Source organism: Oryzias latipes, chromosome 6 (genome assembly GCF_053564925.1).
Source record: "Oryzias latipes strain Hd-rR chromosome 6, Olatipes_Hd-rR_3.1".
Taxonomy (NCBI): domain Eukaryota; kingdom Metazoa; phylum Chordata; class Actinopteri; order Beloniformes; family Adrianichthyidae; genus Oryzias; species Oryzias latipes.
In genome coordinates, this window is record NC_136242.1 from 15,899,401 (window position 1) to 15,916,898 (window position 17,498).

At 38.1% G+C, this 17,498-nt stretch overlaps 1 protein-coding gene across 2 annotated transcripts; it reads left to right on the forward strand.

Annotated features, from left to right (window-relative positions):
* The first annotated feature begins 873 nt into the window (after positions 1–873).
* On the forward strand, positions 874–9,378 carry gxylt1a (glucoside xylosyltransferase 1a). Of its 2 annotated transcripts, XM_004069517.5 has the most exons (8): positions 875–1,266; positions 1,943–2,035; positions 3,127–3,319; positions 4,361–4,492; positions 4,573–4,824; positions 5,153–5,276; positions 5,406–5,578; positions 8,626–9,378. In XM_004069517.5, exons 1-8 carry the CDS (start codon positions 1,049–1,051, stop codon positions 8,770–8,772), a joined length of 1,332 nt encoding a protein of 443 aa, XP_004069565.1. In that variant the 5' UTR covers positions 875–1,048; the 3' UTR covers positions 8,773–9,378. The 2 variants fall into 2 exon arrangements, with proteins under 2 accessions (XP_011474221.1, XP_004069565.1); XM_011475919.4 differs by lacking the exon at positions 1,943–2,035 and having other exon boundaries at positions 874–1,266.
* Positions 9,379–17,498: the final 8,120 nt, after the last annotated feature.

Below are 17,498 nucleotides of genomic sequence, written 5' to 3' on the forward strand. Positions count from 1 at the left end.
TTAAGTTGTAAATTTAAAACTCTGTCGTAAATACAGTAATCCCATGAAAAAAGCACCAAACTGATCCAAACCTGCCCTGACATGTAGGATATTCAGACAGTTTTTTTCCAAACAAAGATTTATGGCTCAACAGTTATTATCTACTTTGTATACTGTCATTACAGCATCTGGTAAACTGACTTAATGCTGCAATTCCTGGGAACAGTAAAACATTATACAGTTAGACATTAATCACTGAACTGCTGATGAAAAGATTATAGTTCAAAAGCACATTCTCTGGGCTTCTTTGCTTCCAATTGTACATTTTTCTCATTTTAACCCCTTCCTTTTACCTCAAGAGAAAAAGCTGTTTTGTGTTAGACAATTACAAAAAAAAAGCACAATGGAAGTGTTGAGTTGTGACTGGGGGAAAAAAAACCTATGTTCAACTATGAGTCCAGATTTTGGCCTACAGTAGTTGGATTGTACGATCGAAAAAAATGGAAATAAATAGGATTGCTGCAAAATCTTTAGGTGGAGGCAGTATGATGGTATGGGGTAGCATCTGTCAAACTAGGAAAATAAGACGTGTCATCATTGTAAGATATCTCAACAAAGAGATATAATTCTGCAAGTGCTGCCTATCTCATTTCTTCACAGCCAAGGGTTGAACTTTTACCTTCAAAATGCTAACACTTGCCCTCCTGCACAAATACTCTTAGTTCATTTAAACGCTTTTTGTTTTTGTGAACTCTAAAGTGCATCATAACCAAAATGTCTTGGGGAACTTAACTTTTAAACACTCTACCTGCATTTTAATTCAAGTATGTATTTATTGTATTACTTTCGAAGTGAGTTAAGCGAGATCAAAAGAGTGGCAGTTTATTGCACCCTCACACGAGCACGTGTAAAAAATGAGTGGGAGGGGTGGAAAAATGCCAAAAGTACTCCTCAGATTAGCCTGGTACTTTACTCAGAGGGCAGAGTAGGTAGCTGGTATTGTTGCCTCTTATGGGATTAGCAGTTAAAGACGGGGCTTTTACCAAGTCTTTAATATGTGAAGCACAAAATGCGATGCTATCTTCACACCTTTTTCCTCTGCACCGTCTTCACTTTCCTCTCGCTGCTGTATGTGTTTAGTCAACTAGCCTCCACCCTGGATGGCAGAGACGAGTTGAGCGCAGGCGTTATTCCAGGTGGCAGGAGGAGCAGTCACGACAGCGGGCACCTGCTCAGGAAAACACCGGGCCTGGCCGGCCTCCGAAGCCCCGGGGAAGAGCTGAGCAGGTAGTATTATATTTGCTGCGTATCACTGTTTTTGTTTTTTGTCTGTTAATTTATTCGCCATGGAATTTAATGACTGCCACTCACTTACCCTAGCTTACACAGCTGTTAGCACGCTAAAGCTAACAGGTGCTATCGTAAAAAAAAGACAGCTGTTGACGTGCTACTACAGCTAGCAGACGCTATCGCTAGACCCAGGAAAGTTACGTTTATATTAATTAGTAGTTCATTTATTTCCAACTAACACGTTTTTACCCGTAATTCGGCTTTTCCCTCCTCTAACTATTCTCCACTCTTTGTAATTATTTACGTTTGTTAATATTTACGACAGTTGTGTGCGATAGGGGGCAGATGCTATCATCATACTATTAGCCACTCATTTTCCCACTTAGAAACTCAGTAAGGCAAAGTAATTATTTAACCTATCAACTAAATCTTCAGGATTTAAAGGGAAGCCACCCGTTGAGCAAATGTAGGCTGTACACAAACATTAATCTTGGAAGTTTGGTATGCTAGAGTTCATCGTGTCTTAATCCCAGAAGACGCACAGACTGATGCATTTGAACCTTCAGTCAATCAAACATGCAGAGCTGCAGTGGAGCCCCCCCAAAGACTGAGAAACAATGTTGAAGAAATGAATTGAACTATGACGGTCCAAAAGATGTTTTTATTCTGTCAGGTGTAAATCACTGTCAGTTTCTTACTGGAATCCATATTGGAGACTGCCTGCTGAAGTTTGTGGAGTGAACTGCTTGTTGGAATCCTCTCTTAGGTATGATTAACTTTGCAAATCTTTAAGACAAGATCATTTTATGTTAATGTTAAAGTCCTACTCTGATCATCATTTGATCTTATAAGTGCAGTTTTTTTTTAAAATTATGATTATGCCATTTTTAGTCAAAATAAAGAAAGTGTAATTTTCTAGGACATAGTTTCTGCAGAGTGGCACTTTCGTCTTTGAGTTGTGGGCAGGACTGTTGGCGTGGAGTAAGCCAGTCCCCTTCTCATCATCCGCCTGTTTACACGCTCCACTTCTAACATTACTGATGTAACAAAAGTGGGGAGCAATGTTAGAGCTTATCCAGCTGTACGTTTTTTTGTCAGTAAAACAATGACGTTTATGGATCTAGTTGTTTACAAGCGGATGAATAGAATAGAATAGAGCAGCCAGTTGTGGCTTGCAATAGTAACTTCTATGTCACACCTTAAACTTCATTTTTTTCATCTGCTCCTGATTAACAACGATTTGGGGAAAAAAAATACTTAAAGATGCAATTTTAAGCTTTATTTTGTTTATATATGTCCCCCATCATCAGAAAAATTTCACAAGAAAAAGTTAAAAACACCAAAAACATGATTTTCATCAGAGTGGGTCTTTAATTACTGGAACTTCAGTAGATTATAGATCTCTTCTTCTGTAGACTCTTCTAGCTTTGTGACTTTTGAATAATCTAAATCAACTTCAGGATTTTTCTTGCTTGTTGTTGTTTTGCAAACTTCTGTCTTTCCATTTTGCTTAGATTAACCTTTGCCTTTACATACTCTATCAATTATGTCATTATCTTATCAATATGTCCTCTAACCTTAATTATCATGCGATTCATGATAATTGTGCTAATGAAGTTACACCCACTCCCCCCTCCTCCTGAAGTATTTCTTTCTTCAAGAATACATATACATTCATTCTGTTACTTGTTCATTTATTAGTAATATGTGTACTTATGTGTGTATTTACCCCTGAATTCCTTTATTTCTCCAAAACGCTGTTAGTATTTTTACTCATTTCCCACCTTGCACATGTAAAGATACCCAAAACTAGAAAGTGCTTACATATTAATATTTTTACTGTGTCTTCTGTGTTAGTGAGAAGCCAGGCTCTGTCTCAAAGGAACATGGTGATGAAGAAGCACACACAAGTCATGTGGCTGTGGTTGCCTGTGGCCCCAGGCTAGAAGAGACTCTCACCATGGTAAAGTCTGCTGTCCTCTTCAGCAAAAAACCTGTGCACTTCTACATCTTTGCAGAGGATGAACTGCACGACAGCTTCAGGGATGCTGTAAGTGTCCACACGAAATGTTTTGTACTCTTATCTTAGATATTACATGTCAGTGTGCAGCTTCTAAGCCTTCTTTAAAATGATAAACACAAAAAAGTGGCATTTTTTTTAGGGGACCAACTGTTTTTTTCTAATGAATTTTCTGTGGTCAAAAGCACAGTTTGGTGTGAGGCCTCTGTTAGGTATGTTTAAAGTTAAAAATAGAGCTCTGGCATAGAGTTTTCATAAGATTTTTGTTTTTAGTTCTGAAGATTTAAATTGTAGATTTATTTTCAAGCCCCCAGTTGGTCGTTCTGCTTTAAAACAAATGTTTTTCTTGTGTTGGTGTTAAACTCTGGAATCTACAACAATATCATTTGAAACGTTGTACACACGTTTTCCATTTTAAAAATATGTATTGAAGAATCGAATTCAAGTTATGTTAAAGGTAATTAATTTCACGTTGCTTCTCTTTTTTTGTATTTATTGTTAATGGCCAACGGTGGGGCCATCTAAATAAACTCTGTATTTTTGTACACATACAAGTTTCTTGATTTAGCAGGGGCATGTATAAAAAAAGGACATTGTTCATCTGACTTCTCCCTTTCAATCTTGAAGCTGTAGGATTGTGTTGTGATTGGTACATGATTTTGTGTTTTGTACATGATTTTAATAAAAAAAAGGCCCATATTTTTAATAATTGTTTTTATTGAGTCACAGTTGAACATTCAGCCACAGCTAAAAATCATCCGTTTACATTGTGTTCCACTGAGGGACCACAAATGCCACCAGATAAACTGAATAACTGCACTATCATCTGGGTCTTTGTTCTCAGAGTGCTCTTCATGCAGTTGCACAATGTTCCATAATTTACACTGTTGGTGGCTTCATAAAAAGTGGTAGCTGTCAAGATTGTTGACTTTTTTATAGACACACAGTTATCAGGCACATGTTATGTTTACCCCTTTATTATTGTTTTTTTTTAAAGAAAAAAAAAGGATTCAATCTTGTTTTGCGTGTAAATTGCACCAACATTTTTTGTGTCTTGTTTTCCTTTTAAAGTTGATAACATGGCCCAGAGAGGTCAAGGCAAAGTTCACCTTCACCATCTATCCCATCACATTTCCTAAAGAAAATGCAAATGAGTGGAAGAAGCTCTTCAAACCTTGTGCCTCTCAGAGACTCTTCCTGCCAGTAAGTCAGGAGTCCATTATTTATTCTAACAGGAGCATGTCTTTTTGAGTGTAACAATACCTTTTCGTGTGTCTTTCTAGCTAATCCTAAAGGAGGTGGACTCTTTACTTTATGTGGATACGGATATTCTTTTTTTACAGCCAGTAGAGGATATCTGGGCTTTGCTTTCTCTGTTTGATTCAAGCCAGTTGGCTGCTATGGCTCCAGAACACGAGGAGCCCCGCATCGGCTGGTACAATCGTTTCGCCCGCCACCCGTATTATGGAAAGACGGGTGTCAACTCAGGTGTAATGCTGATGAACATGACACGCCTCAGGGAAAAATATTTCAAGGTAAACATCCCCAAAATGTGAGGATAATCACTATTACTTGTATTGATTCAAGTTTTCTGTAAGCATGTGTGATAAATATCAATGTGGTTGTTATTTATTTTCTTTTTAATTTGTCAGTAAAATGTCCAAAATATAGGTTTATCTATTGGGAAGTCTGAAAATCTACTGAAATTGGCAACGTTGCAATACCTAAACGGACCAGTTGAGGTCACACTTGTTACTCCTTCCTAAACCATTCCAGGGGAGATTTCCGGACCATCTCATTGCTACTAATATGAAGCACCAATCCTTCAAAATGTTGGCTCATTACACTTAATCCTTCCTGCAGAATGACATGACAGCTGTTGCACTGAAGTGGGAAGAAATGCTAATGCCACTTCTCCAAAAATATAAACTCAATATCACCTGGGGTGACCAGGATCTTCTTAATATAATATTTCACCATAATCCAGGTAGGAACTACTTCTTGTGCTGCACTGAATAGAATTTACAGTTCTTTCATTTGCCACCCCTTTTAATTTGTTGATCAAAAACAGTTGAAATTTTACAAATGTGCTTTTTTTTTTATTTTGCCTTTTCAGAAAGCCTGTATGTGTTTCCATGCCAGTGGAACTACAGGCCAGACCACTGCATGTATGGCAGCAACTGCGCGCAGGCTGAACGGGAAGGTGTCTTCATTCTCCATGGAAACAGAGGAGTTTATCACAACGACAAGCAGCCAGCCTTCCAAGCTGTTTATAAGACCATCCAAAAGGTAAGATCAGTCTCCCAATAATTAGTCATTCATCCATTTAGGGATTGATGAAGGCAAAAAGTGCAAAAAAATCTTCTTTTTTTTTTACACACAACTGATGAGACAAGGTTATCGTTTAGGAAGTTAAGTGAGTTAGGGGCTTATGTACGTGGAGTACATAATACGGAAATACTTTCAATAGCAATTACATAATCAATAGTCTCTGGAAGGCATTGTTTTTTTCTGTGGAAGTTTCCACGCATAAATGTTTAATCGATAGGCTATTAAACAGTTTCTGCATTTTGTGTGATATCTGCTTAAAGCCTTGGTCACAACTGCCCTTACGGGTGGATACGGGCTGTCTGCTGGTGAAAAATGGGCAAACTTGTTCGGGCACGCAGGTGGCCCGCACAAAGTATCAAGGTCGTAGACCACTTGGTGAGCGCGTAGAGAGAAAAGGTTCATGCACAGTTTTGTTTTTTTACAGGCATGCTGTGAGAAACGAATCATAGTGAACACTTATACCACATGTAAGGGTGAAGTAGGTGAGACGCAGGCGTGTCGTACAGATTTTTAATGTTTTCAGTTCCCCCTAAATCTGCAGGGCTCGTACGTGCTGTTCAGGCATGCAGGCTCCTGGTTACATTTGAGTGTAGTTTGTGCTGACATCCTACGGCTACTTGCGTATCACCTACGTGCATGCGGCATTTGTGTGGTCAGTAAACGGCGAGAACTCGCACCTCACTAATAACAAGGGGACCACATGACTGGCTCATCCATATGTCATAATTGCATACAACTTACATTTACTTTAAACTACGCTCACATCACCCTCAGCAATGTGCGTTCAAGCGACCACTTTCAATGAAAATCTATGTAAATGCACTTTTGGGGCGTCTGCGTTTAAAACTGTCACGTTTATGCGTCGCTACGCAAGTTTCTACAACCATTTTCTCAGGCTCTGTGTATAGACAGTCCAGTGTGAACACCACGGACTAAAAGCGTGTTAAAGAATGCGTATTCTTGAATGCCCATCACATGCCTAGTGTGAACATAGCTTCACAGATACTTCACGATACACTTGCCACATGCACGACAATCGAAAGATTTTTTCATTATGCCTCTTGAGGTAGCTGTACGAGTCTCAAGGTGTTCCCCTGAGGCTCTTCTGAAGACGCCTGCATTCCCCTGAAGATATGGCCACGTCTCTCTACAACCTTCATTCGCCGTACAAGCCAAAACCCGCAGCACTCATATAGGTGAACCCATTTACAGGCCCCATGTGACTAAGGCTTTGCCAGGTTTTGGAACCGGGAATCATAACATCTGCCGGAAAAGTTCTATCTTGTTTATAAAAAAAAAAAGAAAATGCACAAATCCTTTCATCCTAAAATGTCTTTCTTCAGGCGTCTAAAATGATTTTAGACGTTTTTGTGAAAACTTGACAGCATTAGCGTCAAATAAACCTAAATACTCACAACACTTCCGTCATCGGCAAGTAAGAAAATTGGTCTAAAAGCTCTGTGGTTGCTTTTGCCAGAGGCCTTCTTTTGATCTGCTCTCGTTGATTTCAGCACACCGGTCAACATGCAGGCAGCGATTGGAGTGGGAGGGGAGCAAAAGAAGCTTCATTAGCTGGTCTCCATCCATTACCACCACAGGGCCTATCCTGGCCACTATCAGTGCAGGCAATGTTCTCAGCCATTAAGTAAACGAGCAGGCTTCATTACGGGGCACTCAGCTCTCAAAGCTCCATCAGTCTCTCCAGCAGAACAGACAAACAGCTCTAGCCTACCCCACCTGATTTTAGAGGTAGAAAAGTACGGTTATTTGTCACAGGCAAACAAAATGCACCAAATATAAAGAAGGATGCTACCAGGAACTTGTTGATCAAAAATGTTCCACTCTTTGGCGAATGAAAACAAAGAGAGAAAACCAGGAGCCAGCCATCCTGAAGCAGGAGGGACTTCTGCTCCATAGTCGGCCCCACATTCCCTATTTCAACCAGAAAGTGAGCTTTCAATAAAGGCCACAGCCATTATCCAGCCAGACCCACTCAACAGTTGTAAAATGTTTACTGCTGATCTGAGTTTGAAGCATCATAATGGGTTAATGGACAAAGCAGCTTCTCCTTCTAGATCAATAAGAGGATGGTAATGTTTTTTTATTGCCTGCTGCAGTGTGGGAAACATGATAAAGAAACATAGCTTGGAGCAATCTACCACTTTGCCAAACTTAAAAAAGATACAAACATACCTATTTATTAGATCAATACAAGATTTAGTGGCTAATATTAAATGTAAGATTTTTTTTAGAGTGTTGAATTTTATGTTTTGATGAGAAAAAAAAGCAATATATGATGGGAATTTCTGAAGAACGGCAGCTGCGCCTTCCTTCTCTGCTGTCATGCATCACTGAGCACAGTGGTGTGTACTTGTGGTACGAGATGTTCATCAGTTGAACACAAACCAAACTGACAGATGGAAATTAGGAGTTGGGGATGATCAGAGTAGGCCACCTGTGTGACGACACCGACTTCTTTTTACCATGTCGGATGACACGGAGTGGCTTTCCAGAAGGATTTATTTGTAATGCCTTCTCGTCTTGTGCTAATGCACAATATAGCACTTGCTTCCACATTAGGACACATTAGGAAGGATGCCAGAGTGTAGCTATTGCTGAACCCAGAAACTCAAGGCTGTTACTTCAACAGACCGTGGCATAAACTTCATCCATCTCATTTCTCTGTGTGTCTGCTGCATAGCTGTTCAACTGACTCTCCCTTCAGGCTCAATCTGCCTGTCAGGTTTCAGGATTTGTTTAACTTTGATGTTCTAATGCTCCGTTTTTGTGCACATTTCTTGATTTTCCTGTATAAAAATAGCTAAAGTTAGAAAAGATAATGATCCATTACATTTATGATCCATGAATGTAATGAGGGGTGTGACCGTAGATCGCAGGCTGTCAGATGAATTTAAAAAAAAAAAAAAAACAGTACAGACTAAAAGTTTGGACACACGTTCCCATTCATTTGAATAAGAAGGTGTGTTTTTTTTATTTCTGTGTAGTATCAGTTTGGTGAGAACTTGGAGACGTCACTCCTCAAACCACTGGAAGCTGCGCTGCAGAGCGCCACACATACGTACTGTGGCAGAGCCGGCCCGCTGTTAACCAAGAGGTTAAAGGAAAGCATCCGGTCTGTTCAGCAAAGATGATGGGAATCGGCAGAAGCACTCCACGAGGAAAGCCAGATGTCTGTCAGTCTGGAGTTGAACTGATTGAAGACATTGCAACTCCAGACTCAGTCACATGTTTACAAGCTTCGTGCCAAGATGTGGTCTGACTTTCAGTTGTTAGTTTTCTATGACTCCACTGTTGATGCATGTCTGTTTATCTAATTTTGAAGTGACAAACACTTTTTCACAGTGAAGCAAAAACAAAACAAAAAACAGGAAATTGAACCCATTTTATTCAGAAGAAAATTTGGACGTCAAGAAAAGGTTTTTTTCCACCAGACAATCAGCCCTAAATATCGTTTATAAAGAAAAAATATTCAACTATTTAGAGACTTTGAACTATTTCGAATTTTAGTAAATTTTTAATTCACCATATTTAAAAGAAAATCTTATTTGATGATTTTTAGCACGAAACGAAAAAAAGCATTCTTTTTTAACAAGACATATCAAGTGTCAATATTTTCATTCCATAACATTTAATTTGTATTTATTGTCTGGCATCTGTGATGTCTTCCTGTTAAACTTTTGTCAATCTGGATTTTGTACAAATGTCTCAATTTACCAATAAAAGCTGTTGGGCCATAAGTGTGTTTTTATTGGAGGATTTATTAAAAAAAAATTAAATTAAACATCAGATGTAATGCATTGTTGTGTATTTAATATTTGCTGTAAAAAATTACATCTAAAAGTTTATATTTCTTGCAAAGTATTTTTTTTATTCATAACCTCTTCAAAACAAGAGCACAAAGCAAATGCATTCTGCTGTAATAAAAATACTAAAAAATTTGATTTAAAAAGCACCTTTCAAAACATTTAAAGAGATGCTTAGTTTTTATTCCTTTCATGAAGAATAGATAAAAGACAAACATTAAAAAACAAAAGGAGCAGAAGGGTTATAGATACAAATAAACAGAAGCATTGCAGTATTATTTGAAAAAAAAAAAACCTTTTTCCTAAATAGATGATTTTTGAAAATTGATTCAAAGCCAGAAATTGAATGATGCATAATGAAACACTTACTTTACCTGGAAATATTCTCAATATTTATTTTCAGTTGACTTTAGTTGCCTCCCAAACACACAGAATGAGGATGAAGCCCATCTTAGAAGGAGAAATCAGTCTGTGAGTGTGAGGGCTTGAAGTATTTCTTTTTCTTCAGAGATCCAAAAAGCAGCTGATGTGTCTGGGCCGGTCGCCCCTGGCTCTTCATTTCACAGGCAGATTGACGGGCGTGCTCCGAATCAGCAAGAGGTTTTGCGCGATGAATTTAAAATGGGCTCTATGCTAAGAAGCTGCTTCATATATCCATTTTCTTGTCAAGAAAATGCTTAGCATGCAGTTGTCAAGGGAAAGGTTGATCGTGCTTTAAGGAAAGAAATTTTTTTTTTATTCACAAGTCTTAGAAGCTGAATTTGAAATGTAAACCAAACAGTTCAGTCAATTTGTGAAGTAATAAATGGTGCTATTGGGATAGAAGCTCACCTGCAGCAGCTTTTTTATCTTCCATTTATCAGAGAGACTGCAAATAATGTGTAAAGAGCAGCTTTAAATCCTTAAGAGAAGTGTTTTCCTTTTTATTTAGTAATTAAGCAATGGTTTTAAGGGGTATCCCACTAAAAATTGTGGAGATCTTTAAGTAAACCCCAACAGGAACAGATGCTAACAACATTCAAAAATGTGTTGAGGTGTAAGAGCTGCCTTTGCCTGTTATTTATTTATTTTTTTTCCTTTTACGTCCTCCCGATCATAATAGTGATTGAGATCTTTTATGGCCCGTCAGGAGCTGATGATAGATTATTCACGTTGTTTCCAGCATTTGGCCGCCTTGATTTCTCTATTGCCATTTAAACGCCAGACATAAATTCTTTTTGTCAACACTGAAAAAAAGAAAAAAAAGTTTAGTGAATCAATTATTCACCAGTGCTGTGATTTGCTGTTTTTTATAGACATAAATCCAGGCTCAGCAGTGATACACAGGCTTTTTGGGAGTTTTTTTAAGCAATTTGAGAATACCGGTACTAAAAAAGTAAAGGTAATTATGAAAAAGCATTACTGATAATGACTGGCCCGAAGCTTTTGATAATTATGTTTTGCACCGTTGATCATTATGATAAAATAACAATTTGCACTAAACAATCCTTTTTTTAAGAAAAATCCTAAGTTTGAATTAATAATTTAATACCAACACACTAATGAAATATTGGTTTAGATGCTGAATGAGACGATCTCCCTTCAAAGTTGCCCGGTGACTGAATGGGGAGAGACAACTATCCGTGAATTCAAAGACCCACTCCGATGAAAATGGTCTTTTCATCATGTTTTTGTGGGATGTTTTTTATGTTTTTATGTAGAAAGAACATTGAGTTCAAAATTGCATTTTTTAAGTATTTCTTTATTCAAATTGTTGTGAATCATGAGCATGCCATTTGAAAAATCTCTGCTCTCTATTCTGATTCATATTCTTGTAGACCTTCCATGTACGTCTTTATTTTCCTCGTCCAATCTTGGATCTGACTATAACTGTATGGATGGATAGCTCAGATATTGCTCGCCCTTTTTGTTGCACCTGTAATGTTTAGTAGGGGTTGTGAGGGGCTGGGTTAAGCTAGCGGGGGAGTTTGTAAACAGATAGCTTTCGGAAAGGGGAGGGGAAGGGGGTGGCGGGGGTTAATCTGTGCCAACAGTCCTTCTCACAACTGGGAGGCAAATTTCTACTAAACTCCTGCCGCTCTGCAGAAACTGTGACCTGGTAAACGACAGGTTTTTGAGTTTGGCTAAAAACTGCATAATAATTAAAAGAGCACCAGGAACACTTAAAAAATTGATAAAAAATACTCAGAGTGAGACTTTATAGGCAATATTATGATTGTGATTGGCTAAGAAGGAAAGATGAGCAATTTAGCTATTGGTTCAAAGTAAAGGCCTAATTGATTATGGTGTGTAGAGCAGGGGTGTCAGACAGGCTTAGAGGCCGACCTCCTGCAAATTTTTCAGAAATCCTGCCTCATCTGCTGCTGATTACCTGGATCAAGTGTCTTTAGCCAATAAGGAGCTTCAATGGCAGGTTAGTTGGAAAACATGTGGTACACCGGCCCTCGAGGCCTGGAGTTTGAGACCTGTGGTGTAGTGACGTAATGACCCAGGATACCTGGAAGTGAGGTTGATTTTCTTTAATGAAATTGCTCCAAAGCTTTACTTGTGTGGCTTTTTTGAATGGGCCGCCGAGGCACCCGCCTTTGACTGCCACGCAAACCACATTGCACCGGCCCCTTTTCAGGTCTCTTACGGGTGGTGGGCCCATCGGGGCCAAGAGGGGCCCATGGCAAGAGCCCCAGTCACCAGGCGGTTGCCAGTGAGCCCCAACTCCAGGCCTGGGTCCAGAGTGGGGCCCCGGTGACGCCAATCTGGGCGACGCAATTGGGTCCTTAGTTTTACTCGTCTCGTCATCCAGGACCTGTCTGCCATGGGAGACCCTACCAGGGGCTTAAGCCCCAGACAGCTTAGCTCCTGGGATCACTCGAGCTCTCAAACTCCTCCCACCACGTTAAGGTGGGGGAGTTTGAGAATTCTCCTATAAAAATTCTCCTCAATTCAGTAACTTTGCAACCAATATTCACAGGGGAGAATTGAGCAAAGAAGCTAAGAACCAGACAGCTTGGACCTGTGACTAATTATTAAGCCAAGATGAAGGACAAACTGAAAGTGGAACAGTTCTTCCATGTACCGTCCACCTCTTTGGCTTGTAGATTCTCCTCTCCTGTCCTGGGATGTCTTTTGATCAATAAGACATTCGCCAACACTGCTGAGGCAGGTATAATTGTTCGTGTTTGTCAGAGCACAAAACAATTAATATAATTTACCACTGAGCCATAACCACGCATGGATCTTTTAGTATCACGCTGTGAAGTGAATTTGCCAGTCTAAGCAGAAGAAGAGGAGAAATATGAACGCCGGGATAACGACGTGTTCACAGACAAAGACAGGGGAGGAAGTTGTAGATCGGTTTGAGTGCCGACAAATAATAAAAGCCTTCGGTCACCTGAGGCTGGCAGCTCCTCCTGCTCTGCAGCTGTAAACAACGACTCGGAGGATCCATGCGACCCCCATGGGCTCACTTTGCTTCATCACATGGAAGGCTGCAAGACATTCTTTATGGACACTTCATGGCTGCGTAACATTCAAACCCTCACAAATAAGGATGCTATTACTCACGTTCACTTTTATATCTGCTTTTTATGATCCACTCAGACGAAAACTCATTGAGCGACAGCATTAAAAATGCATATATTACCCCTTACTCCTTATAAAAGATATCAATCGATTCTTTTTTTTTTCCCTGCAAAAAACTCTTGTCAGTAAACCACATCCAATTTCCTGAATCCTAATGATCTGTTGGCTGAAATCAATGCTGAATAATATCACATAGGAATGTGTCGCCCGGTTCTTTACAAGGTACATTCATCAATGCATTGTGGAAAATGACATGGATGTTTAACGAAGTGAAGACAGATCCACAAAGAGGCATGCATGCATAAAGTTGCAAAAATGCAGGGGTTAAGTATTTGTTTTAAGCTTGCATGGCAAATTTTGATTGATAAAAAATTATTTTTTGTCTGACAAAATATATTCAATTGGCAATAAACACAGAGTTAAAGTGAAATCTTTGCAACCTTGCATTTCGTTGTCTTTTACTTGATCTATCCTTAACTTTCTGTTCCGCACGTGCAGCCCTTCTTCAAATATATATATAATTCTCTGAGGGATCACACAGAGGTCACCATCTTGACCTATGGAGCATTTGAGCGTCTCAGCCGACCTTGTAATTGTTTATCCCAGTGGGTTTTTAGTGGATAATTCATGAATGATGTGACACCCAGAAAAAAAAGGACAATTTGTGTACAGTCAAACAAGCACTTGCGAAAATAGGACCTTTCCAGAGCAGCTGGGATTCCAAGGTTGACATTATACAAGAGAGGTGTCTCATTTGGAATTTAAACTACATTCGAGGTAATCCTCCTAGTTCAACAACTCCACAAATTTCCCTCCACATCATCGACCGTTGGCCTTGTTGAAAGAATTGCCTTTTCTTAGGAAGGTAGTAGACATGCATTTCATGTGAAACCCATGATAAAAATTTAATCTCCATCTAATTTGGCAAATGGATTAATCTGACACATTAGAGCAACAATGCAATTTAAAGTTACCAATCTGCAGAGTGCATAATGAGCTGTAGAGTTTTAGTTAAGGAATAGAGCGCAGATTGCTCCAAGACAGCCATTTTTCAGACCCCCTTATTATTTTCAAGGGCATTTTGACCACGAAAAAAGACAGAGATGGTTCCTCATCGAAGCCCCTGCGTGTCATTATCATTATTTATTCATCCTTGGAGGACAGAAGGACAATACGTTTTGAGTGGCGTTACTGGTAATAGGGGGTAGAGACCCCGTGATGAAGACACAAGGAAATTTCACACAGACTGCATTGTTCCGACTACTAATGTTTATTTCTGAGTCTCAAAGTGAGTTATAACACCACAAGGGAAGGTTTTCAGAGGTTGGTCAGAAGATGGATTGATCCATTTAATAACTTTGAAGGAAAATAGTTTTCTATTTTCCTGTGAAAAAACCTCAACATCAGGCAAAAACATTATCACATATCTATTTTTACCAACAAATCCCGTTGGACACAATATCATAAACAGCATAACCCAATGATCTAAATAGCTTTTGTCGCGAACATAAATAAAGTGTTTTATACATTTATTATGAAAATCATTTGTACCTGGATAAGCATTTGCTTACGCAAGAGAAATATTTCTTTGCAGAGCAAACTTAACCCATAAGAACCTAGACCACAAATGTAAGACATACCACAAACCAAGTGGACCACAGAACAATTATTTACTTAATCTATGAATCGATTTATGTTTTACAATTGGATTGATCTGTCTGAGGCAGGTTGTTAACTGAATCAACTTACAGCATAATAAAAGCCTTTCAAAATGAAATAAATCATTTATATCAATATTAGCAAAAATACCAATTGGATTGAGACACGGCAGATTTTTTTTACTATGACATATGACCAAGTGCCATCATAGCGGACAACACACAGATCAATCCATCATTCCAGTCCAATGTGTGGAAACACTTTGGATTTTGCAAAGACATGTGACCATACAGTGTGGTAGAATGTTCCAATAATGTTCCGTTCCAAATGATTTGATGTGGAAAACCAAAGTGGACTAAACTTCATGGAACTAAACTGGGAATGGATTTGCCAATAATTCTTGTTTACTTGTTTGTTTGTACAAATATTTCATTTACATTTGATTATCTTGCAAGAAATCTGGAAAATGTCCCCTGCATGGTTCAGTACCCAGGTTTCTTTGCGTCACATTGGTTGAATTTTTGGCTAAAGATGTCCTGCATCGATTTTACGTCAGTGAATCGGATCGCTCAAAATGAACCAAAATCCACTGTGAATCGGGTCATGAACCACAAGTTATGGTATGAATCGCATTGTTAAAATTAATCGTTACACCCCTAGTTAAACCCCCTGGGTCTTATGAGTTAGGGTCACATGGAACCAGTCGATAAATGAACGAAAATCTTGCCAGAACCTCTGTGGGATAAACTGATCTTAATGATTCTTTCGTTTTAGACCTCTTTTGGATTTTGGACCACACTTTTGGCATCATTTAAACATTCTCACATTGTTTACTCCTATCTGTAATATCCTATCAGAAATATGCATAATTCGTGGAGATCTAATGATCCTGAAAGAGTTTCTTTCCAACCTCATCTATTTCTTGAGTATATTATTTTTCATTTATTTTTCAGGTTTGTAAAAATTGTGTTGGATTTTTTTGCAATTATGTTGTAGTATTTTCTGCATTTTTTTGTCCTTTTCTTTGCTTGTAACATATTAAAAACTAGATTTTTCTGAAAACAGAATGCTTTTTTTATTGACTTGGCTGCTTAAATGGGAAACAGCATATAGTGCTTTTCAACCTTTCTTGAAGACTTAAAGCACTTTACAGTCACAGCCCCATTCACACATGCACACACATGCACACACACGTGCGCCAACTTAAAACCACCAGGAGCAATGTGTATTGCCGAAGGCCACTTTAACACGGGAAGGCGGGAACTTAACCTGCAGTCTTTCAATCAGAGGTTGACCACTCTACCTCTTCACCACAGACTACAGAAGGATAATAAGACATCAGAATATGTTCATTGTAGAAGTGAGTTAAATAATGAGCTTCCCGCTGAAATATGATCATCATATCTTCTAATTTTAATGTTATTTCGTATTTGCTACGTTAAAACCAGTCTTTTTTTTGGACCAAAGATTTTTGTTGTTGTATGGGTCCATTTTCCAGAAAAAACAACAAAACAACAACAAGTGTATTTTCTGAGTTTAGATGGCAAAACAGAATAATTGAAGAATTAATTGGAACCTTGATCCTTAGAATAATTCAATGACAGTGATACATCAACAGTCTCTGCAAAACAGGAAATGTTTAAAGCAAAAGTCCGTGACTGACCAGTTTTAGGACAATATTGTAGAAGGGTATTATGTAACACTAAAATTAATTCTTTTTTAAGTGAATTTATGTAGTGCAAGGATGTTTTGATCCCTCCCTAATGCTTTGCTCTGCTCACTATACTCACACATCACATCTGTATAGGTTGTTTTTATTTTAGTTTTAGTGCATGAAAACAGCTAAATCCAGAACTTAAATCCTACAATTATGTAAAGTAATAAAGTAACATCTTTCTGATTTAGCTGTTTTTCATTTAAAAAGGTAGCTTATAGATTTTTACTTTTGTACTGCATATAATCTAAATAAATGAAAGTTATCTTCAAAAGGTTCTGAGCAGAGTGGGTGCTTGTCATGGAATGTCAAACAAATCAAAAACGAAATCTCAGACATTTTTCATTTCTTGAGCAAAGGAAATTTAATAAGCTGCAGCATGATGATTGATTATCTGTATGATTGTCATGATGCATTGTGGGACATGTTTGTAAAGCTGATTGAAGTGCACACTGAGATTCATCAACAGCAGTGGTAGAAAATAGCTGAAGTACAAAGAAAGTGATCCTTGTCATTTATTTTCTTTTACTTTAGGATTTTCAATCTTTGTCAACAATCTTTTTATTTAGTACACATGTCTAGATTTATAATAAAATTATTATTTAGATTTTTATTTATTTTAGATTAATATTATAAAATAAATTCTCTTAATGTGGATGTGCTTGACATGATTTATTTTTTATTATTCAGATTGCTTACCAAAATTTAAACCTAAAGAAATAATCCAAAAATGACATTAACTTAAAAAAGCTAAACTTTTCTTGAAAATGTTACTGAATTTAGATACTAACATTTCCCTTAAGGGGTTTTCACGCTGTATTTCACAGGTTGATCATTCTTTGGACATGATTTTCTGATGTGAGGATCTAAAGAGGTTTCTTTTGACCTCTGTGACCCTCAACAAAAAAGAGAACATGTAGGAAAAATATGATACTAATTAAACAGAAAGGAGTGATTATTATTTAAGATTTTCCTTTAAAGGTGTGAGAAAGATGTAAACATCCCCTTTCTGTGCTTTACCTTTGAAGAATTGTAGCACTTTGAATGATTATGTATATGACATAGTCTCAATTTGTGTAATGCTTCTGGCTCTCCTCCTTAA